Below are 19,887 nucleotides of genomic sequence, written 5' to 3'. Positions count from 1 at the left end.
CAAGACCCTCCAATAGGACTGGAAAGGAAGGGGAAAGAAGCCAAAAAATTTAAGGGAATTGTATCTTGCCACTCTATAGCTGGACTCAAAAAGACTTGCAGGGCTTGGTTTTGTAAATGAATACCAATGACATGGTTTATGTCAGGGATTGAGAACTTATACTTTTGGATATTTTGTGAATGACCTCATTCGTTCGTGAAGAGGGGAGGCAAAAGAAAATAGCTTACAGCATAAATACGCTGCGAAATAGCATCAATTGCCAAATTCAGTTTGTCAACCTACCACAGTAATAGTGCATCACTTAGAACATGAAAGGGTATTAATTAACTATAGTAATATGCACTTGTCACTGGATGTTATTACAACATTCAATTCTCAGAAAAGCTTAATAAGTCTCCAAATAACATTATTGAAGGATTTAATTTTTCAGCAAACCATTTATTCTAGCATTTACCAATGTACAACAGGGGAGATTGGACCTGTACTGTTAAAACATTCAAAGTCAGCAGGTTCCAGTCTTGTATAGTCAATTCGCACATTCCAGATACCCAAAATAAAATTGCCCTGTACATATAGTTTGAACTTTTCCCTTCTCTCATCTTGTCCATTAGTATTGAAGTACAACCTAATTAAAGTATGATATTGAAAGCTGAAAGGCCCTAAAAATCAATTTATATAAGGTAATTCACAGAATGCAGCAGGTGTCACTTTCCTGAATAGGGGTAAGTTATACAATGCTTCTACTTCCAACCATTATCCAGTGTGAACTGTAATACTCACTATTGAGGCAGACAACTTAGAAAATAGTACAGCATAGGAACAGGCCCTCCAACTCACAATGATATGCCAGACTAATTAAATTAATAATCAAATGCCCAACTAAACTAACCTTTTCTGCCTACACATTGTTCATAACCCTTCATTCTCTGCACAGTCATGTGCCAAATATCCACTAAATGCCTTTTTCGTTTTTGCCTCCACTCCCACCCCTGGCAACACATTCCAGGCACACATCACCTCCCTGTACATATCGTTTGAACTGAAACTCCCCTTAGAAGAGGCGTCCATAGCTAGAGGGCAGAGGTTTAAGGGCTAGGAATTAGAGCAGAATTGAAGACTTTTTTCCCCCACTTGCATAGAGTATGGTTGAAATCTAGATCTGAAGAGGTAAATAGAGGCAGCACTTTGACAATTACGGTACTTAGATACTACCGTACTTAAAAGTGCACCTAAAACACCATCATATCGAAGGCTGAAGGGCTCCATAAATCAATTTATTTGACAGCAATTCAAAAGTTATTGACAATCCAAAAGTCAGTATTCTAGAAATGAGTTCTGACTCTAACCGGAGAGCAGCATTTGACCATGTGGCACAAAGAACCTTGATAAAACCAAAAGTTATGGAGAACAAAGGTAAAAGACTCCAATGGTTGAAATCATAATTCACACAAAGACTTGTTGTTGGAGGTCAATCATCCTCACACTACAGTTTCATAGCACTATCACCAGGCTAACCACCTTCAGGTCATTTAGATGTTTGTGCCACTATTCACAAGAAACACTCTACTCTGAGCTCCTTTGTGGTAAGAGATTTGCAGGTAGATACCGAAAACACCAAATTAATTTTGTTTCCTTGTAAAGAAATGTAATATTCTTGCTAATTTTTGAGAATCCCTGGCTCATTACTGCTCAAAACGGAGTACTGGCATCAAGAAAATGTTAAGCACTTAGAAAGCACTACTGCAGTATCACTCAAAGGTCAATTCTGTACAACACACAAGGTCCCAAACAAACCATGTACCATCTCAATTGACCTGTAATAAAGCTTTGAGTTAATAACAACCTTCTTCTCACTGTTCCATAGTAAGCTAAAAGATGGCAAAATACAATATAACAATTTCTAATATACCTTAATAAGGAAGCATTCTTTATATGCACTTAGACATACTGAACTGGAATATTAGATAATTTACCCAGATGAATGGCCAATAAATTCAAGGGCAGGAAACCCAGTGCCCTTCATTCCCCCTAGGCACTGCCACTTAACACTTACACTTCATAACTTGTATCTACACTGACACAGTCATCGTCCCACTGTGTTTTCATATGCCCTGCTGCTACCTCGAAGAGTTCCTCTTGCTCAGAGTCACTTTGTCACTCTCTCATTTCCTGTCAGAATCATCTTATGTTCAGATACTCCTGCAACTAGGAACACTTTATGTACACATTTAAACTGCTACTTGTACAGTATTTTATAATGATTGTTTTTATATTTATATTTAACATGTTTTATTGTTTGTATTGTGTTCTTTATGCTTAATTTTAAGGTTGCATCAGATCCAGAGTAATATTTTCATTCTCCTTTACACTAGTGTACTGGCAAATGGTATTATCATTTCAGAGGATCTGTCCTGGGCCCAGCACACAAGAGCAATTATCAAGGAAGTACAGCAGCACTTCCACTTCTTTAGCAGGTTGCAAACATTCAGCATAACATCTAAAGCTTCAACAAACTTCTAAAGATGTATGGTGGAGGGTACACTGACTGGCTGTATCACAGCCTCATATAGAAACATCAATGCCCTTGAATGGAAAATCCTACAAAAAGTAGTGGATATGGCACAGGTCCATTGTGGGTAAAGCCCTCCCCACCACTGAGCACATCTACACGGAGCCTTATCACAGGAAAGCAGCATCCATCATCACGGACCCCCGCCACATCATGCTCTCTTCTCAGTGTTGCAATCAGGAAGGTGATACAGGAGCCTCAGGACTCACACCACCAGGTTCAGGGACACTCATTACCCCTCAACCATCAAGTTCCTGAACTAAAGGGGAATAATGTCACTTGCACCCATCACTGAACTGTTCCCACAACCTATGGACTCACTTTCAAGGACTCTTCATTTTATGTTTTCTATTTATTGCTTATTTATTTATTATTATTACTACTCTTTTTTTTCTTTCTGTCTGTATTTGCACAGTTTGTCATCGTTTGCATATTAGTTGTCCACTCTGCTGGTGCAGCCTTTCATTGATTCTATTATGACTAATGATTTTATTAAGTATGCCTGCAAGAAAATGTATCTCAGGATTGTATATGGTGGCATACATGTGCTTTGATAATAAGTTTACTTTGAAATTTGAAGAATGACAACAAACAATCATGAATGATGGAAATTTAAGAGGCACTTTTACGTTGAACATTCATATTAGATTAAAACATCTGCTCACCCTGGAATCCAGGTTAGATGGTTAATTCAGAGGAGCAAGTCAGAGGGGCAAATGGTCTGCTCATTTGCCTGTTTTGGTGGTGGCTGGGAGAAAATGGTTTGTTATGATCATCAGATTCTCAGCTGAGCCTGATCCAGCTGACACATGAAAGTCAAATGCTGTATGCATGATTGAGCTGCTGCAAGATGGACCCAAAATGTGAATGGTTTATTTCTTTGCAGATACTGCCCCATCTACTGTTTTTACTTACATCATTTAAAACTGCACTGAACATCTGAATTCTCACCTAAACCTCTTCACTGATCACCCTTGGGATTCCTGACCTACATAGATTGAAACCAAGGCTGAGAATTACGCTGGAGCTGATTCATCTTTGTGAGAGTTACACAGAATTAATCTCACTATTAAAGATTAACTTAATTTGTCACATGTACAAGGAAAGATACAGTGAAATTTGTAGCTTGCATCAAATTAAATCAGCAAGAATTGTGCTGGGCAGCCCACAAGAGTTGCTATGCTTCCAGCGCCAACATAGTATGCCCACAACTCACTAGCCGTAACCTCTGTCTTTGAAAGGTGGGATGAAACTAGAGCATCCAGAGGAAACCCACATAGTCACAGGGACAACACAAGTCCTTACAGATAGTGTAAGAATTGAACCCCAAAGACCATACTGCATGAGCAGGTAACTGATGAGTAATTGTATTGAATCCCAAACAGGTATGACATATGAGCAGATAATTGATGTGTAATGGTATTAGTACCCCTTAATAACTCTATTCATTGCCGACAAATCATCCAATTGGCATATCTGACTGAATGTGATAGCAGTTACTTCAACCTCACCTTCACATTTAGATGCCATTGTTGCAAATGTTCTTTAGAGTTTGTTGCTGGGCTCATTCCTCAATGTTTCCATACAGTGGAGTGCAGTCTAGCGAAAGCAGAACTTGCCTTTGCTCTTCTGCAGTTAACTTCTGTTTCAATAGTCACTGCTTGGGAGAGGGTGCTGCCAAGGTATGTAAACTAGTCCACTACCTGTTGTTTCTGTCCTTTGATTGTGATTTTGGGTTTCTGTGTACAGTGCATGAGGAGCAGGCTGGTGCATGACTTCAGTCTTTTTGATGTTGATGTTGAGTCCAAAGTTGTCACAAGCCGTGGAGAATTTGTCCAAATTGACTTGCATCTCTGGCTCTGAACCAGCATACAGGGCGCAGTCATCGGCAAAGAGGAAGCCTCTCAGAACAGTCTCCTTCACTTCGGTAATAGCTTGAAGTCTCCTCAGGTTGAAGAGCTTCCCATCCACTCTGTACTTGAGGCTGATTCCAGCATCATTGCCCTGGAAGGCATTATTCAGCATGGCAGTAAACATCATGCTGAACAGTGTGGGTGCGAGCACACAACCCTGTTTGATGCCACTGGTGACTGGAACGCCTTAGAGGATTCTCCGCTGTCCAGCACTCTGGCCATCATGCCATCATAGAACTGGTGTACCATCTGACTGAATTTGGCAGGGCATGATCCTCCACAGGGCTTGTCAGCAGACAGTGTCGAACTGAAGGTCTACAGAGCCGTGGCACTCACTACTCTCCCGTATGCCTGTGAAATGTGGACTGTGTATCGAAGGCATGCAAGACAGCCCAACCATTTCCACGTCTTGTCTTCGCAGAATATTAGGCATCAGATGGCAAGACAAAGTACCAGACACTGAAGTTCTCTCTAGAGCAAGTCTACCATCAGTCCACACACTGCTGATGAGAGCACAGACCTGGTGGGCAGGTCATGTCATCCGTATCCCAGACGAGCACATACCCAAGCAGCTGTTTTTTGGGGAACTCTCTGTTGGAAGACGCTCGCATGGAGGATAGAAGAAACGTTACAAATACACACTAAAGGCCTCCCTGAAGTTGCTTGACATACGACCTCCTAGGAAAGGATGGCTTAAAAACGCCCTACCTGGCGTGGCCCCATCCACAAGGGCTATCAAGCTTACACAGCAAGGCGAATTGCTGAAGCACAACATAAGCGCAAGCTGCGCAAGTCCAGAGCCACCAGCGCAACAACTGCAGTGCCTACACATATCTGCCCAACATGTGCTAGGACATTCCATGCCCCAATTGGCCTGACCAGTCATCTTCGGAAACACCGTATCCAGTCTCAAAGTGACTAATGGTGTTGAGGTCTTCATCTTCTATGATGGACGAAATTATGACTTCAGAGTAGTCGGCTTGTAAACTGTCCACAACCATAAATGGACTTGTGGTAGGGATGCAGAGCTTTGTTCTGATCTATTGATTGTGGGATTACGCACTGATCAGAAGATAAGTGAGACTGTGGCGACCCACTTTCTGCACAGGCGAACCGGCTCACAAATAGCCAGCGCGTGGGGGAGACTCTGGTAATGTACCTCTGACATCATTTCCGTCCGGAGAGGGCGGGCGCTAGGGATTAAATGCCATCGCCGCGAAGTTTGAATAAACTAGTCTCGAAACAACTTACCGACTGCATGTTATTTCAGCGCTGTGTGTAGCACATTGCTACATTGGTGACCCCGACGGTCCAAACGGGATTTGGACCAAAGATGACCGACTCTTCATCTATTCACGCAGTTTTGCTAAAACTGCCGACTTTCTGGATGCTGCGACCACGCGTGTGGTTTAGCCAAACAGAAGTCCAGTTCCAGATTCGGCGGATATCCTCTGATTCCACACGTTACTACCATGTGGTGAGCGCCCTTGACCAGCAGACAGCCGCCCAGGTTGCGGATTTCATACAGTCGCCCCCGGAAGAAGGCAAATATGAAGCATTCAAAGCACTGCTCATTGAGACCTTTGACCTCTCACGGCATGAGCAAGGTGCCCGCCTGCTTCACCTGGACGGTTTGGGAGACAGACTGCCGTCAGCATTGCTGAACGAGATGCTGTCCCTGGCTGACGGACACAAGCCCTGCCTCATGTTCGAGCAAGCGTTCCTAGAGCGACTGCCTGAGGACATACTGCTGCTGGTCGACGCAGATTTCAGCGACCCCCAGAAGGTGGCGACCCGGGCAGACGTGCTGTGGAAAGCCAAAAGGGAGAGCATGGCGTCCGTCGGTCAGATTACCAGGTCACGCACCCAACAGCGGACCAGACCAGGCCCAGCAGGGGGGCGCACACAACACAGAGGCAGGAGTGAGGAGGCCAGTGAACAGTGGTGTTTCTACCACCAGCGGTGGGGCACAAGAGCCCGCCGTTGTCGCCCGCCCTGCAAGGGCCAGGGCCAGCTGCTGCTAATGACTATGGCGGCTGGCCACCAGAATAGCCTCTTGTACGTCTGGGACAACAGTCGGGACGTCGCTTCTTGGTCGACACCGGAGCGGAGATCAGCGTCTTGCCCCTGACGGGGTACGACACCCACAACAGGAAGCCAGGACCCACCCTGAGGGCCGCAAACGGCAGCACAATATGGACCTACGGCACCCACACAGTGTAGCTGCAGTTCGGCGCCAGCGGGTTCACGTGGGACTTCACACTGGCCACGGTGGCCCAACCACTCCTGGGGGTGGACTTCTTGCGAGCTCACAGCCTGCTGGTTGACTTGCAAGGGAAAAGACTGGTACATGCCGAGACTTTCCAGACGTTCTCCCTGGGTGAAGCCAAGTTGCTGGCCCCACACCTGGACTCCATCACGCTGTCGGACAACGAATTCACCAGAATCCTGGCAGAATTTCCATTGATTCTGGCACCGCAGTTCATGGCAGCCATGCCCAGACATGGGGTACAGCACCACATTCCAACCCAGGGACCACCCCTCCACACCCGCGCACGAAGGCTCCCCCCAGAAAAGCTCCACCTGGCGAAGGAGGAGTTCAAGAGGATGGAGGAATTGGGGATAGTACAGAGGTCCGACAGCCCATGGGCCTCCCCCTTGCACATGGTGCCCAAAGCAGCCGGGGGTTGGAGACCATGCGGCGACTACCGCAGACTGAACGAGGCTACCACTCCAGACCGCTACCCCGTGCCGCACATACAGGACTTTGCAGCAAACCTGGACAGGGCAAGAATCTTTTCCAAAGTAGACCTCATCTGGGGATACCATCAAATCCCGGTGCACCCTGAAGACATCCCCAAAACAGCACTTATCACCCCATTCGGCCTGTTCGAGTTCCTCCGAATGCCGTTCGGCCTGAAGAATGCCGCACAGACGTTCCAGCGGCTAATGGACGCAGTGGGACGCAACCTGGACTTTGCGTTCATCTATTTGGATGACATCCTTATAGCCAGCAGTTGTCGTCAGGAGCATCTGTCCCACCTCCGCCAGCTCTACTCCTGCCTGAGTGATTTCGACCAAATGCCAGTTCGGTCTCGATACCATCGATTTCCTGGGCCACAGGATTACCAAAGACGGGGCAACACCTCTGCCCGCCAAGGCAGACGCGATCCGCCACTTTGCCTGGCCCAACACGGTCAAAGGCCTGCAGGAGTTCGTTGGCATGGTGAACTTCTACCACCGTTTCCTCCCCTCAGCAGCCCGTAAGATGCGCCCTTTGTACACCCTGATGTCGGGTAAAGGCAAGGACATTACTTGGGACGAGGAGGCCGCAGCCGCTTTCGTTAAAGCCAAAGAAGCCTTGGCAGATACCGCGATGCTGGTGCACCCCAGAACAGACGTTCCGACCGTCCTCACGGTGGACGCATCCGACACAGCAGTCGGTGGGGTGCTGGAACAGCTCATCGAGGGGCGCTGGCAACCCCTGGCGTTCTTCAGCAAGCACCTACGACCAACCGAACTCAAGTACAGTGCTTTCGACCGGGAGCTGTTGGCACTGTATCTGGCAATCCGGCATTTCAGGTACTTCTTAGAAGGCAGGCCATTCACCGCATTCACGGACCACAAACCGTTGACCTTCACATTCACAAAGGTGTCCGATCCCTGGTCGGCTCACCAGCAGCGACATCTGTCCTACATCTCCGAGTACACGACAGACATCCAGCATGTCTCGGGAAAGGACAACATCGTAGCGGACGCACTCTCCAGACCAGCTGTCCAGGCCCTGTCCCTGGGGGTGGACTATGCAGCACTGGCGGAGGCGCAGCAGGCAGACGACCAGATGCCCAGCTACAGGACCGCAGTCTCGGGTTTGCAGCTGCAGGACTTTCTCGTAGGCCCAGGTGATAGGACCTTCCTGTGCGACGTGGCTACCGGCCAACCTCGCCCCATCATCCCGGCAGCCTGGAGGTGACAAGTTTTCGACGCCATACACGGTTTGGCGCACCCATCTATCAGAACAACCGTCTGGCTGGTCTCCAGCAAGTTCACGTGGCACGGACTTCGCAAGCAGGTCAGTGAATGGGCCAGAATGTGAGCGCAGTGCCAAACAGCCAAGGTGCAGCGGCACACTAAAGCCCCACCGCAGCAGTTCGAACCCACCCGCCGGAAGTTCGACCACATTCATGTGGATATCGTGGGCCCCCTACCAGTGTCCCGAGGAGCGCAGTACCTCCTAACTATGGTAGACCGGTTCATGAGGTGGCCAGAGGCGGTCCCGCTCACCAACACATCTGCCGATTCCTGCGCCCGAGCACTGATTGCAACCTGGGTAGCACGCTTTGGGGTACTGGCCCACATTACCTCCAACAGAGGCGCTCAGTTCACCTCCAGCCTGTGGTCGGCTGTGGCCAGTCTTTTGGGAACGCAGCTACACCACACAACTGCCTACCACCCACAGTCGAATGGACTGGTGGAACGCTTCCACCGTCACTTGAAGTCGGCTCTCATGGCCCGCCTGAGCGGGCCTAACTGGGTGGACGAGCTTCCCTGGGTCCTGCTTGGAATTTGTACAGCGCCCAAAGAGGAGCTGCATGCCTCGTCGGCCGGGTTGGTGTACAACGCGCCCCTGGCCATCTCGGGAGAGTTCATACCAGCCCCAAGGGGGCAAGAGGAAGAACCCGCAGCAGTCCTGGACAGGCTACGCGAAAGGCTCGGCAACCTGGCCCCCGTACCAACTTCACAGCACGGACGGACCCCAATCCATGTACCCAAAGACCTGCAGAACTGTAAGTTTGTGTTTGTACGAAGGGGCGGACACCGGGCACCGCTACAGTGGCCGTACGAGGGGCTGTTCAGGGTGATCAACAACAACGGGTCCACATACGTTCTGGACATTGGGGGGAGAGAGAAGGTTTTCACAGTGGACCGACTCAAACCAGCCCATGTGGACTTGGCGCAGTCGGTCGAGGTTCAGGCACCGCGGCACAGAGGCAGACCTCCCAAACAGAGGCTGATCCAGACTGTGGACATTGGGGGGTGTATCGCCGGTTCTGGGGGGGAGGGGGTTATGTGGCGACCCACTTTCTGCTCAGGCAAACCGGCTCACAAATAGCCAGCGCGCGGGGTGAGACTTTGGTAATGTACCTCTGACGTCATTTCCGCCCGGAGAAGGCGGGCGCTAGGGATTAAATGCCAGCGCTGTGAAGTTTGAATAAACTAGTCTCGAAACGACTTACTGACTGCGTGTCGTTATTTCAGCGCTGTGCGTAGCACATCGTTACAAGACCTTAATTTAAAGTCTCAGCCAAAGATCAAAGTTCAAAGTACATTTATTATCAAAGTATGTATACTATATACAACCTTGAGATTCATCTCTACAGGCAACCACAAAATAAAGAAACCCAATAGACAACCAACTGGCAAAAAAAAACAAGTCTTGCAAACAATAAAAAGTAAGTAAATGACGTTCAGAACTAAAGTTGACAAAAGTGAAATCACAGCCACGAAACCAGTCATCACTGCAGCCAGCCCAGGAGCCCGTTAGTTGCAGTCCAAAGCCTGAGCTCAGTGCAGAAGCGAGTGAACCTTGTCAAACAGAAAGCTGAGCACCGGCCCGTTCCCATTCTTTGGCCCAGACACCCCAACGTTTTCAATCTGGCCAAACATCAAGTCATTCCTCCCTCTTGGACCCAGGTCCTGCCACCTCAATTTGGCCAATACCCAACCTTTCCAATCTGGCTGGGTGCTTAAATCAGTCATACATTGGCTTGTTCCTCACAATCAGGGTCAGATCCTGCCACTTCAATTTGGCTCTTACACACCACACCACAATGTCCTACACCTTCAAGACTTCACACCAACAAACATAACAGGTCATACAGGCAGTTTTAAAAACTCAGGTCCGAAAGGAAAGTTACAGGCTATTGATTGCAGTGATTCTTTTAAAGAAAAAGTGTAATTAATAGAGTAGTAGTCGTTTTGTTTGCTGCCAGTAAAACATCGCGGTGTTTCACCAGAATCATCTTCAACCAGTAGAAACCAAAGGTGGCACCTGGCAGAATAACACTTCCATTAAAATTGCACAAAAATTCAGATCAATTTGTGCACTCAGATGTCTAGAGAGGCTTTTCTAGCTACAATCTTCTAAATCAGGTAAAGTTTACCTGATCCATGAGAAAAAATAAATAAAACTTTATCAGTGCTAACACATTCAAGTTTTGCAGACATTATCAGAACAATCAACCATAGAAAAGGGTCAATTTACATCTTCTGTACAGCTGCAATTAGAATGGAAAGCACAGGCACAAGAGATAAGATAAAAAGCAACCACAATGAAAAGATGATGAACTTATTTAACTGAAGGAAGTAGTAACATTGGCAACTGACTGGTGTAAAGAGAAAACGACTCAAACGACAGGATAGCGCCAAAAACTCTGCACTGCCTTCCCTCTCTCATCAATTTTCAATATATTTTCTCCACAATTTTATTGCAAAATATTTCAATATTTACTGATTTCTTCTGTTTGCATTTATTATGTTTAAAAGAGTGTGAAGGGGCATGAGGGCCGGTGGGGGGTGAGCAAGGGGCCACGAAAGACAGAGGGCCAGACAGCTTGAGATAGAGACCTACCACCTCACAAGTCTTCATGGCTAACACATAATTCATTCACTGTAAAACTTCTGCCATCTCCAACAGGATCCGTCCACCAAACACACATTTCCCTCCTCTTCCCCCCACCCCCACCACTTCCTGCTTTCCTCAGCTCCCTTGTCCATTCATCCCTCCCCACTGGTCTCCCTCCTGGCTCTTATTCTTGCAAGCGGAACAAGTGCTATATCTGCCCCTACACCTCCTCCCTCACTACCATTCAGAGCCTCAAATGGTCCTTCCAGGTGAGGCAACACTTCACCTGTGAGTCTGTTGGGGTTATATACTGTATTCAGTGCTCCTGATGTGGCCAACTGTATATTATGAGATGCAGCATAGAATGGGAGACCCCATCACCGAGCACCTACATCCCACCTGCCAGAAAAAGCAGGATCACCCAGTGGTCAACCACTTTAATTCCACTTCCGATTCCCATTCTGACAAATCAATCCACGGCCTCCTCTACTATGGCAATGAGGCCACACTCACATTGAAGGAACAGCACCTAATGTTCCGTCTAGGTAGCCTCCAACCCGAAGGCATGAATGCTAATTTCTCGAACTTCTGGTACTGTTCTTCCCCCACCATTCCCCATCTCCTTTTCCCTCTCTCACCTTATCTCCTTGCCTGCTTATCGCCTCCCTCTGGTGCTCCTCCCCCCTTTCTTTCTTCCATGGTCTTCTGTCCTCTCCTATTAAGATTCCCCCTTCTCCAGTCCTGTATCACTTTCACCAATCAACTTCCCAACTCTTTACTTCACCCTTCCACATCGCACCCCTGCAGGTTCACTCATCACCTTGTGTTTCTCCCGCCCCTTCCCCCCACCTTTTAACTCTGAGTCCTCAGCTTTTTTTCTCCAGTCCTGCTGAAGGGTCTGAGCCCAAAACGTCAACTGTTTATTCTTTTCCATAGATGTTGCCTGGCCTGCTGAGTTCCTCCAATATTTCATGTGTGTTGCTTGGATTTTCAGAATCTGCAGATTTTCTCTTGTTCATGAGAGACACAGAGACATACAGCAAGACACAGAACTGTCATATGAGGGATCAAACTATTATTTGTCAAGACATGCTATGTAAATAGGAAAGCGAGAAGTAGGAAACCAAATTACATAAGAGCAAAAATAAAGAAAAAAATCATAAGATGAAGAGAGCATTAACACGACTAAGCTTGCATTAAGCTAGAAAGGTGTGGCATCAGGCTAACAGTTTTCAGTTCCATCCCACAGAACCATACTTCCTGTATAACAGTTACACATTGGGAACAGTCAAGACGATCCCACCTCCCAACCTAATAAGTTCAATAAACAGATAAGGGAAGCAAAAAAATGAGAAACACGTGAATAGTCGTGAATGGATTAATGAACAACATTCCCAAAAATTACATGTATAAAAACAATGAAATAATGTATAAATTTAATATCAAATAGACTTTGACTCTATAGCATAGGGTCAAAAGTATGGAGGAAGAAAGCCGTTTGCTTCCTGATATTTTTTCAGACCTAATTTCTCCAAAACAGGAGGCAATGACTTATGACCAGATCATATCAACAGAAACTTCACCTGGTATTTAACCTCTCATTAACTCTGGGGAGTTTGTTAAGAATACCTTTAGCCCCAAGGGTTCTCTGAACAATGGCTATAAAATTTCAAAGTACATTTACTATCAAAATATGGATACAGTATACAACCCTGAGATTCGTCCTCCCCCAGGCAGCCACGAAACAAAGAAACACCATGGAACCCAGTTAAAGTACACATAAAACACCCAATGTGCATAAAAGAAACAAGCACAGTTTTGGAAAATTATGAATAGAAACTAAATTTGGAGAAAAACACTACTTTAAATGAGTGATCTTCAGTAAACAGCAATTTCATCTCACACTCAAAGCTACACAAAAATTCACACTTCTAATTATCTGCATTCATTAATAAATGGAGAATCAGAAAAAACTTTTGCAAATGTCACTACACTTTTAAGAAAGAAGGAAGGCAGCAGAAAGGAAATAATAAACCAGTTAGCCTGACCTCAGTGGCTGGGAAGATGTTGGGTGTCAATTGTTGAGGATGAGGTTATGGAGCACTTGGTGACACAGGACAAGATAGGACAAGGTCAGCATGGTATCCTTAAGGGAAAATCTTGCCTGATGAACTTGTTGGAATTTTTTGAGGAGATAAGTAGAATAGAAAAAGGGGATGTTGTATATTTGGACTTTCAGAAGGCCTTTAACAAGGTGCCACATATGAGGCTGTTTATCAAGCTAAGAGTCCATGGTATTACACAAAAGTTACTAGCACGGTTAGTGCATTGGCTGATTGGTAGGAGGCAAAGAGTGGGAATAAAAAGATCCTTGTCTGGTTGGCTGCCAGTGACTAGTGGTGTTCCACAGAGGTCTGTGTTGGGGCCGCCTCTTTTTATGCTGTATATCAAAGATTTAAGTGATGGAATAGCTGGCTTTGTTGCCAAGTTTGCAGATGATACGAATACTGGTGTAGGGGCAGGTAGTGTTGAAGAAACAGGTAGGCTGCAGAAAGACCTAGACAGATTTAGGAGAATGGGCTAGAGAATGGCAAATGAAATACAATGTTGGAAAATGCATGGTCATGAACTTTGGCAGTAGAAATAAATGTGCAGACTACTTTTTAAATGGGCAGAAAATCCAAAAATCTGAGATGCAAAGGGACTTGGGAGTCCTTGTGCAAAACAAGCTAAAGGTTAACTTGCAGGCAGAGTTGGTGGTGAGGAAGAGAAATGCAATGTTAGCATTCATTTCGAGAAGTCTAGAATACAACAGCAGGGGTGCAATGCTGAGGCTTTGTAAGGTATTGGTGAGGCCCCACCTTGAGTATTTTGAACAGTTTTGGGCTCCTCATCAAAGAAAAGATGTGCTGGCATTGGAGAGGGTTCAGAGGAGGTTCACAAGGATGATTCCAGGAATGAATGGGTTATCATACAAGGAACAGTTGATAGCTCAGGGTCTGTACTCAGTAGAATATAGAAGGATGGGGGGGGGGGGGCGGGGAAATCTCATTGATACCTTTTGAATGTTGAAAGGCTTAGACATGGTAGATGTGAAAAGATATTTCCCATGGTGGGGGAGTCTAGGACAAGAAGGCACAGTCTCAGGATAGAGAGGCGTCCATTTAAAACAGAGATGCAGTGAAATTTCTTTAGTCAGAGGGTGGTGAATTTGTGGAATCTACTACCACAGGCAGCTGTCGAGGCCAGGATGTTGGGTGTAATTAAGGCAGAGTTTGATAGGTTCTTGATTGGACACTGCATCAAAGGTTATGGGGTAAAGACCGGTGTATGGGGGGAAAAAAGGATCAACCATGATTGAATTGGTCTACCCGAGGCCATTTGCTTTATTTTCCCTCTTCAGTTTAAAGCAGATAAGATTCTCATTGATTGATTTAGCCATAGACCATACTGAAAGCTTTTAATACTACACCATAAATGATAAATTATTTCTCCCTCATATCATGTAATCCCAAAATTTCAAATTCATAAAAATATTAGTCAAATCCTATCCAATTTGATGAAGATAATAACATTGATTTTAATAATAGGCTCCACAGCAAAATAATTCTCAAAGCATGATCAAAACTAAGTATCAGATTACGAGTTATGACATAGTGGATTAAGAATTTTAGAATTCAGTACCCAATATATCCAAAATCTTCCCAGTCATAGTTTTAGTCATAGTTCTAGTGCACTGACAAATCAGACAACCTGTTTTGGGCCCAGCACATAGATGTAATCATAGGTTGCCAGTGCTTTTACTTAAGAGATTAAAGATTTTCAGCTTGTTACTGAGTACACTAATAAACTTCTACAGATATAAGGTATCTTGACCAATTGCATCATGGTCTGGTATACCATTTCGTATGCGCAGGTATGCAAGATGCTGCAGAATACTGGACTCCACCCAATACATCACAGGGACATTTGTCCCCAACATTGATAGTATCTACTGAAAGTGTTGCCTCAAGAAGGCTGTCTTCTTGCAGCTATCATCAGGTAGGAGGTACAAAAGCCTTAAGTCCTATACCAGTAGATTCAAGAAAAGCTACTTCCCTTCAACCATTATGTTCTTACACCTATCAGCAAAAATCTGATCATTACAGTCTGGTAACACTATGGCCACTTTGACCATTCTACATTAAAATGGACAGTTTTTACATTTCTGTTGTTGGTTGTTGGGTTAGTCCAAATCTTGAACTACCAGACTTAAATACAATGCACTCCTCATTCCAAAAGCCAGTTGTCCAAAGAAAACTCACTCCCACATAACACATCACGTTCAAGAAACAGGAAACCGATTCTTTGAGCAATACACACAAAATATGCTGGAGGAACTCAGCAGGCCAAGCAGCATCAATGGAAAAAAGTACGGTCAACATTTTCGGCCGAGACTCTTCGCAGGACTGGAGGGGAAAAAGATGAGTAGATTTAAAAGGCAGTGGGAGAGGAGAGAAAAACACAAGGTGATAGATGAAACTGGGAGGGGGAGAAATGAAATAAAGAGCAGGGAAGTTGATTGGTGGAAGAGATATAGGGCTAGCAAAGGGCGAGTCTGAAAGGAGAGAACAAAAGGCCATGGAAGAAAGAAAAGGGGAAGGAGCACCATAGGATGGCGATGGGCAGACAAGGCAAGGTGAGAGAGGGAAAAGGGGATGGAGAATGGAGAAGGAGGAGGAGGTTGGGCCATTATTGGAAGCTGCAGAAATCGATGTTCATGCCATCAGGTTGGAAGCTCCACAGACGGAACACGAGATGTTGTTCCTCCAACCTGAGTGTGACCTCATTGCGACAGTGGAGGAGGCCATGGATTGACATACCGGAATAGTAATGGAAAGTGGAATTAAATTGGATGGCCACTGGGAGATCATGCTCCTTCTGGCAGATGGAATGTAGGTGCTTGGCAAAACGGTCTCCCAATCTACCATGTGCAGAAGTTCGCTGACGACACGGCCATAGTGGGGTGTGTCAGGAATGGACAGGAGGAGGAGTATAGGAAACTGATACAGGACTTTGTGATATGGTGCAACTCAAACTACCTGCGTCTCAATATCACCAAGACCAAGGAGATGGTGGTGGACTTTAGGAGATCTAGGCCTCATATGGAGCCAGTGATCATTAATGGAGAATGTGTGGAGCAGGTTAAGACCTACAAGTATCTGGGAGTACAGTTAGATGAGAAGCTAGACTGGACTGCCAACACAGATGCCTTGTGCAGGAAGGCACAGAGTCGACTGTACTTCCTTAGAAGGTTGGCGTCATTCAATGTCTGTAGTGAGATGCTGAAGATGTTCTATAGGTCAGTTGTGGAGAGCGCCCTCTTCTTTGTGGTGGCATGTTGGGGAGGCAGCATTAAGAAGAGGGACGCCTCACGTCTTAATAAGCTGATAAGGAAGGCGGGCTCTGTCGTGGGCAAAGTACTGGAGAGTATAACATCGGTAGCTGAGCGAAGGGCGCTGAGTAGGCTATGGTCAATTATGGAAAACCCTGAACATCCTCTACATAGCACCATCCAGAGACAGAGAAGCAGTTTCAGCGACAGGTTGCTATCGATGCAATGCTCCTCAGACAGGATGAAGAGGTCAATACTCCCCAATGCCATTAGGCTTTACAATTCAACCGCCAGGAGTAAGATATGTTAAAGTGCCGGGGTTGATTGTATTTAATGTATTTAAGTAAACTACTTAAGAACTTTTTAAAAGCTATTATTAATGCTTTTTGAGAGAGTGATTTAGAGGCATATCATATTTTTACTGAGTTAAGTATTGTATGTAATTAGTTTTGCTACAACAAGTGTATGGGACATTGGAAAAAATGTTGAATTTCCCCATGGGGATGAATAAAGTATCTATCTATCTATCTATCTATCAGGTCTCACCGATATACAGGAGGCCACACCAGGAGTACCAGACACAGTCTATGACCCCAACAGACTCACAGGTGAAGGTTGCCTCGCCTGGAAGGATTGTTTAGAGACCTGAATGGTAGTAAAGGAGGTGGTGTAGGGGATATCTGATTCTTTAACTTCACCAAGAGCTTCAGAATTCAAACTTCAAAGTACTTTTTTTAAATCAAAGTATGTATATAGTATACAACATTGAGATTTGTCTTCTTGCAGGCAGTGACAAAAAAAAGCACAATAGAACCCATTCAAAGAAACACCCCACACAAGACCATCAAACACACAATGTGCAAAAAAACAAATCCTGTAAACAATAAAAAGTAAACAAATACCATTAACCAAATTGAGCCCAGCACTGTGCAGATGGTTGCAGGCCACAGCTGCAGAGCCTATTCAGCGCTGAAGTGCTCCCATCAAGTCACGCAAAAGGTAAGTAGTAAACAAAAAAGAAATGAACAGCACAGTTCCTGAAGCAAGTCCACTACTGTGGAACGCACACAGCACTAAGGCAAACCCACTGAGAAGCCCGATGGTTGCAGACAACAGGCACACCTGAACCTGCCGGCTTGGGACCCAAAACTCCTGCATCCTCTTCCCACCAGCAGCAGCAAAGGAGACTGATCAAACAGCTGTATGTTTCCCACTCTCATCTTCAACGATTTTAATCTTGCTCAATGCTTTAATCAATGTGGAGTAATGAAGCCTATCACGAGTTCATGTTCCGCCATCAGGAATCGACATACAATCTCATCCACGCTGAATTCAAAGGATATCACAAAAGCAGAAGTTCGTTCAGTCTGCCCAAATATACATTCTCAAAATGGAAATTACAGACTGCAATCAATCCCAGTTCAGAAGAAGTAGTATATTTAGAAGAAGAGTATCCAGTAGTTTTGCAAGCTGTCTACAAGATGTTGCCAGTAACCAATGGCGACATCCTGCATACATCTTGCAAAACTACTGGAATTATGCATCATGGTGCATTCTAGATTCTATCTGCAAGGTCTGGCCTATCTTCAGACTGACAATTTACATACTCTTTTATAAAGGTAAAGACTGTAAAGCAGGGAAAATCCTGTGCATAAGTAAAAAGTTGGTAGATGAATAGAAAGTGAAATGACATTAAATCCATTTTCAATGGAACCTGCATATACCTATTTAACTACATTGCAACTTGGAAAAGTATATTTCTTCATTACCCTGGATCAAATTAAATTGTTGTGAGTCCTTCATGCAGAAATAACATTGGTGGGGCAGTAAATGGAGAACGCATAATGTATTTTACAGAAATTATTCCCAAGAAAAATTACAGAGTGACTAAGTTGGAGGTCATATTGTCATATCTGATATGAGACATTACACTGTGGTCACATCCCTCTTCTCAAAAAAAAAGTCCCCCAAACACTATTTCTAGGAAGAGCAGAGGAATTCTCTCCAGTGCTCTAGCTGATACATTAGCAACACTACCATAATTTAAATATCAACATTAATATTGACTGTTTGATCTTAATCAAATTGCTATCAGTTTGGGACCACAATACCTTATTGACTCTAATAAGCTTTTGAAACTTTCTAAGTTGTGAAAGACAAAATTTACAAACTCTTTCAGGTTTTTTGGAAAAGAACATGGCAATCTCCTGCAGTAACAACCAGCACAATCATGCCATCTAAACAACAATTTACAGTATTTTCCATTAGCAAACTTGGCAAACATTGCAATTTCAATAGAAAAGTACCCTGGTTTCTGGCCTATACTAATGCATGAGGTCATGATTGAAAGTACAGTATAATATTCAAAATCTGTACAGTTTTTTGAAACCACAGAAATACTAATACCTATTTACTCAAGTAAATTGCCCACTTTTAATATTGTTCACTGGAAAATCCAATTTCCCTTAAATTTTCTGCCAACTTTTATCCATTTAGCAGATTCACAGAAATTACTTCAATCTAAAAATCCTTTCATCTTCCTGTTTATAAATCAGGGTTTCTTCTTTGCTTATAATATATACCCCTTTTAACATCTTGATTATGTCCAAAAGATCATTTGAGAGTGTACTCCTACTTAAACTTCTACCTAATAAATAGTTGTTATATGTTTCAACATGTAAATATTCTAATTAGAGATGGCCTGAGATTAAAAACTATTGAAAAACAACACTTTATCCATTAATGTTACATATAATTATATAGTATATTGTTATAGATTATATATATTATACAGTATGTATTATATGTGCAATAAAATAGTTAAACCTACCTGTAATATTTCTTTTCTTAAGTTAATTGTATGGAACCAGTCACTCAGTCGAGGATAGCTCTCCAATTCAGAGGTTCTCTCACTAGGCGGTACCTTGCGCTTGCACTGTAACTGCTTGCTGATGTATTTGACAAGTTTCACCTGTTGGGAAAAACGAATTTGAGGTGGTCAGTATAATGTATAAAACAAACAACAGCTAAAAGGATCAATTAACAGCTTGAAATTATACATCTATTAAATCAAGCTCAATTTTTGAGACCTGGATATTACAGTAAACTAAATACTTAAAAATATACACAAGTGTGATTATTGAATGTTGGAAAAAATAATTTTGGAGCAAAAATTATATCACCATAATGAACCAGAAAATAAATGGAGAGACAGATTAAAGCAGTTGATTTTCACCTTGTCATATTAATCTTCCACTTCTGCGCTAACCAAATCAATTTTGATAGTTTCAAGCACAATCTCACTGGCACAACTGACCACAACTCAATATTAATTAGCAAATACTGTAACTCCCTGAACAAGCACCAAGATGCATTAATATATTGTGTCAAATGTAATCAAATGTCC

At 44.3% G+C, this 19,887-nt stretch overlaps 1 protein-coding gene across 3 annotated transcripts in view; it reads right to left on the bottom strand.

Annotated features, from left to right (window-relative positions):
* LOC140731644 (kinase suppressor of Ras 1-like) overlaps positions 1–19,887 on the bottom strand; it is a 182,242-nt gene that overhangs the window by 66,323 nt on the left and 96,032 nt on the right. For all 3 annotated transcript variants that reach the window (XM_073053264.1, XM_073053265.1, XM_073053266.1), the window contains exon 2: positions 19,312–19,452. In XM_073053264.1, the coding sequence (XP_072909365.1) occupies positions 19,312–19,452 (141 nt within the window). The remainder of the gene's footprint in view (positions 1–19,311; positions 19,453–19,887) is intronic.

The sequence above is a fragment of the Hemitrygon akajei genome, chromosome 8 (assembly GCF_048418815.1).
Source record: "Hemitrygon akajei chromosome 8, sHemAka1.3, whole genome shotgun sequence".
In the NCBI taxonomy this organism is placed as follows: Eukaryota; Metazoa; Chordata; class Chondrichthyes; order Myliobatiformes; family Dasyatidae; genus Hemitrygon; species Hemitrygon akajei.
This window is presented reverse-complemented; position numbering and strand designations above follow the sequence as displayed.